Source organism: Limulus polyphemus, unplaced genomic scaffold (genome assembly GCF_000517525.1).
Source record: "Limulus polyphemus unplaced genomic scaffold, Limulus_polyphemus-2.1.2 Scaffold6324, whole genome shotgun sequence".
NCBI classification, from domain to species: Eukaryota; Metazoa; Arthropoda; class Merostomata; order Xiphosura; family Limulidae; genus Limulus; species Limulus polyphemus.
In genome coordinates, this window is record NW_013671934.1 from 47820 (window position 1) to 53214 (window position 5395).

The 5395-nt window shown below is 32.4% G+C and overlaps 1 protein-coding gene across 1 annotated transcript in view; it reads left to right on the forward strand.

The window, feature by feature from the left end:
• Window positions 1-4335, forward strand: part of LOC111089464 (protein-serine O-palmitoleoyltransferase porcupine-like) — a 15207-nt gene extending 10872 nt beyond the window's left edge. Inside the window, exons 6-7 of the mRNA XM_022402009.1 lie at window positions 3729-3835; window positions 4219-4335. Of these exons, the coding sequence (XP_022257717.1) occupies window positions 3729-3835; window positions 4219-4236 (125 nt within the window). The 3' untranslated portion in view covers window positions 4237-4335. The remainder of the gene's footprint in view (window positions 1-3728; window positions 3836-4218) is intronic.
• Window positions 4336-5395: the final 1060 nt, after the last annotated feature.

A 5395-nucleotide genomic window follows, 5' to 3' on the forward strand; every position in this document is an offset into this window, starting at 1 on the left:
AACTGTAGATTATTATTCAAATTTTAGTATTATACATTATTTGATTTCTTAATTTAAAAGTAAATATTAAAAACACAGTTAAACATCGATTTTTGTGTGTCACATGGTATGTTGAATGCAGCACTGGTTCAAATTAGATGTTTGTGATGTCAAAGTACTAAGTCTTTAGTTTTGTACAAATTAGGAACTCAAATTACTGATATTGACATGCTAGAATATAAAATAAGAACCTCCTGTCTTTTCTATTTGCTGAGATATCACTCATGTAATGAATTAAACACAGTGGCCCCACTCAACTCTTTCCATTTTTGGAAACGGCCCCTTATATACACTTACTTCAATATATGACATCTGAATAATCATTTGAAAGCTCAGAATGTCCCCCTAGTGGCTTTCTAAGCCATTTTCATGTGTTAGGATGCCATCTCTTTCTTTCAAACCAAGATTTCAAGGAGGTAGGTTGTGTCTTTAGTCTGCTCGAAGTTTCATATTTTTTAGACCCAAATACAGCTTAGTTACTAAGCTTGATAAATTGTAGTGGAATTCTATAGTATTGATATAGTAATTTATGGTTTTTTTGGTTATTCAACTGTACATATAAAACTTTAAAAAAATTATTTTGTTTTATATCCTTCATGTGCAATATTTCCTAAGACTTAGCAACCTGCATCAAGCAGCATCCGAGTATAAAGGTCATAACTAGAAGAGATTATTGTTTGTTTTACTTCTTTATTTACTGTTCTGTGTTTTGAGAAAAATAAGTTTAATAACATATTTCAAAAAAGCAATAATTTTTATACATGTATAATGTATAATAATGGAAATGTGGCTGTATTTCACAAAATACTAGTCTACTAAAACACAGCCAAAACAGGTCACTTTGTAAAGACTAAAGGTCAGTTTTACATTATTGGATACTGTAACATGAGAACACATGTGCCGTGTCATTGTAACTTCTGTATTGTTATCCAGGCACAGCTGAAAGGCCAATATAATTAAAATAATAAATATATATAAATGTATAATGTTAAGAGATTTAAGCTATTTAGTCTAAACATTTATGTTTTCGTGTTATAATTTGTTGTCATTCTAGAGTGAAAGAGGCATAATTTATATTTATTTCCTAATTTTTTATGGTAGTTACAAGATCGGCCAAATCTACCGAACCCATACAGAGATTTGTTAGTGAAAATAACAGATAAAATGTAAAGTTTTTTTCATAAGAAACATTTGACAACTATCTGGACATTATAGAGATTTCACAAGTGAAATTTCAAAATTTTCTGATGCATAAAAGTATTTTTAATCTTAAAATGAAAATTACTTTGCATGTTGGATAGGCAACATGCGAAAAGAAAAAAAAGGCATGAGAAAAACATTGCTTAACAAACCTTAAAACTTAATAAAAAAAAAATTGATATTTTGTCATATAAAAGCATTGTAATGTTTACTGATAATCTGCCAAATTTTTGTGAACATATGCTTACTAATTTAAAGGTTAAAGCATGAAAACTATAAGAAGCACAAAATGGTTACGAGGTCAGTCCCAGGGACCAAAGGTTAATATGGAGAAGGTTTGTCCTCAGCCATTATGTATTTTAATGTCTTACTGGACTTCATCATAAAGTTTCTTTGGGCACAGAAGTATGTTGGTTTTTGTGTATATATATATCTCTGTGTGTGTGTGTGTTTGGTTTGTTTGGTTTTTTTTTTTTTCTTGATATGTGCTCAAAGCTACACAAGGCCTATCTGTGCCAGTCATCCCTCATTTTGAACTGATGGATTAAAGGATAGGAAGCCAGTCAACAGCACCCACTGCCAACTCTTGGGCTACTGGGATCAAACAGTAGGATTTGACCTCACTCTTATATCTAGGGGAATCGTGGCTCAATGGCTTCCGACTGACTATTGGATGGTATAAAGTTCATGGTTGTGTCCTTGAGCAAGACACTTTACCCTACTTGTTCCAGTCTACTAAACTGTGTGATGGGGAACAGCTGTTAGCTGGGGATTAACTTGTGATGGACTGGCATCCAATTCAGGGGGGATAGGTGACCATTCTCAGAGTTCAAACATTCTGACCTTATGTGTGTTTGGCATTATAATACATCCATGGCTCAAGATCTGCATGTGATCTTTCTTTGCAGCAATTTTATGCAAACCATAGATCCTTAATTCTGCAATCAGGCACACTAAGCCACACCTGGCTCATGTATATAACTTATATATATAGCATATTTAGCTCTATTTGGTAGAAATGCAATTAATTGAATGAGTGAATTATATAAGTATGGCCAGGTTTCATCGAGATGTTATGAAATGTATGATAGGGTAACATCTGGTATTGGTACATGTTAGTGTGTAGAGTGGTGTTTTTTGTTAGCATTAAGTATTCTAGAATCAAACCCAATGGATCTTTAGCCCATAGGAGACTAGTAACCTAGTACTTGTCAAGGGTAATTTAGCTAAATTTCTAATTACATATTTTTCTTTGCTGTACAGTGAGCTTAAATGTTTCTTTGAATTTTTCCATTATATTCACTTACAAAATTGTTTAACCAAGAGCTGTGTAGGACATACAACTTATCGTTTAATCAAGAGTTATATAGGACCTACAACTTATTGTTTAATCAAGAGTTGTATAGGACCTACAACTTATCGTTTAATCAAGAGTTGTATAGGACCTACAACTTATCGTTTAATCAAGAGTTGTATAGGACCTACAACTCATTGTTTAACCAAGAATTGTATAGGACCTACAACTTATCGTTTAATCAAGAGTTGTATAGGACCTACGACTTATTGTATAACCAAGAGTTGTATAGGACCTACAACTTATCGTTTAATCAAGATTTGTATAGGACCTACAACTTATCGTTTAATCAAGAGTTGTATAGGACCTACGACTTATCGTTTAATCAAGAGTTGTATAGGACCTACGACTTATTGTTTAACCAAGAGTTGTATAGGGCATACAACTTATTGTTTAACCAAGAGTTATATAGGACCTACAACTTATTGTTTAACCAAGAGCTGTATAGGACCTACGACTTATTATTTAACCAAGAGTTATATAGGACATACAACTTATTGTTTAACCAAGAGTTGTATAGGACCTACAACTTATTGTTTAACCAAGAGTTATATAGGACCTACAACTTATTGTTTAACCAAGAGTTGTATAGGACCTACAACTTATTGTTTAACCAAGAGTTATATAGGACCTACAACTTATAATTTAACCAAGAGTTATATAGGACATACAACTTATTGTTTAACTGAGAGCTGTATAGGACCTACGACTTGTTGTTTAACCAAGAGTTGTATTGGACATACAACTTATTGTTTAACCAAGAGTTGTATAGGACATATACTTGTTGTTTAACCAAACCAAGAGTTATATAGGACCTACAACTTATTGTTTAACCAAGAGTTGTATTGGACCAAGAGTTATATAGGACATACAACTTATTCTTATTCAGATCATTAACTGTCATCTAGTGAATGGTATTTAATAAGTTAGTTTTGACCATGTTTTCTGAAATTGCTATCTACCATGTTTTGTGAAGTCGGTGTCTACCGTGATTTCATGTACAAGACTCTTAACAGTTATTGTAACTTCAAATTATATAATACATATGAAGACACCAAATAACATCATTCTTATAAATTCAGTGTGTGTTTGTGTATATTATTTTTGTATTTTATATTAGTAACATATCTTTCAGAGTTTGCAATGGGTTTGGAGCCTGGTGTCGAGTTTGGTTCTAGCATTTGTTTTCTTAAGCGTTTCTACCTGCTGGAGCTTATGGCTTTTCTCGGGCGAAGTTTGGAAGTGAGTTTGTGTGACTTTCTAGAGATCTTTTTGATATTCAAAGTAATCACAGCTGTTACTCATACTGTCAAATTGCTTTAGAATATACAATTTTTATTTTTGAATATATTGAATGTTTGAAAATATTAGATTAAAATTTATATTTTTACTGTGTGTCTTTGAGGAATGGGGAAGAGTCAAAAGGCTGAAATAATTGTTGTTGATGATGTTATAACCATTTAAAAATATTTGTGTTGTAAGTGGTATTTATGTATGAAAACAAAATTATATATTTCTAAGAACAAATATACTTATAAAAAAATTTGCTTTATTCTGATACCACTTTGAGATACTCTTGTAATCTTATGTTTATCCCAGATTTCCATCATTCCTAATATTTTCAGGTGGCTTTCGGCTTATAGAGATGCACTATCGTTTCGAACCAGTCATTACTTTGTGTGCTATATATCACAAGCAAGTGCCGTCCTGGTGGGAATCTCACAAAGTCCAGATAAATGGTAAACTTTTCTATTAGTCCTTAATTAATATTCAAAGTCTTAGCCGGGAAAAGCTAGACGTTTACTTTCTTAGTGTCACATTTTTGAATGATAAAGTAAGTATGAAGATGGGAGTGATATTTTCCTGCTGTTTCGGTTGCCTACTGGCCATTCATCAGATTAATGTAAACCCAACGATAACAATATTGTTCAATCCTCGCGTGGGATGTATTGTGTTGGAGACTGAAAATATATTTTTTGCATATGTCAGTGAAAACCTTTGCTACAAGTCTCGGAAGTAAACACAGGTGCCTGAAAATCTGCTTGACCAATGGCAAACTGTCTAAATCAGGATTGTTAATGTCATATTAAGACTAGCAGGTGTGTGTGTGTGTGTTGGTGTCATGTTTGTTTCAAGATTAAAATACAGCTGAAAGTTGATGATGAAGATACACATGAATTATATGTTATTATTAAAAAGGTTTATTAAAAATGACTCTTCGTCACCTGGAAAGACATCATATTGAAATAATTAAACTTTGGGCTGTGGATTGCTAGTGTTTATTAATGATAAACAAAAGTAATATTGTGTGCAGTAGTGAAAAACTGCTAAATGACAATGTGAGACTTGAGAGAACATACAAACATGTCAAACTATTTTCTCCAGTATCGAGACTTCTGATAGTTTGTTCCATTTACTGTGGTTATCCACTTAGTGCTTTACTACTGTTATTAGTGCACACATATATATGGGAGATACACAATACAGAAGCAGTAATTTTAATATATAATATGCACCAGATTCTTTCTCTCTAAAAATAATCTGTTTTCTACTCTTTTTCCCTTCCGTATGTGTGAACGAAAAATAATCTGTTTTCTACTCTTCTTCCCTTCTGTATGTGTGAACAAAAAATAATCTGTTTTCTACTCTTCTTCCCTTCTGTATGTGTGAACGAAAAATAATCTGTTTTCTACTCTTCTTCCCTTCTGTATGTGTGAATGAAAAATAATCTGTTTTCTACTCTTCTTCCCTTCTGTATGTGTGAATGAAAAATAATCTGTTTTCTACTCTTCTTCCCTTCTG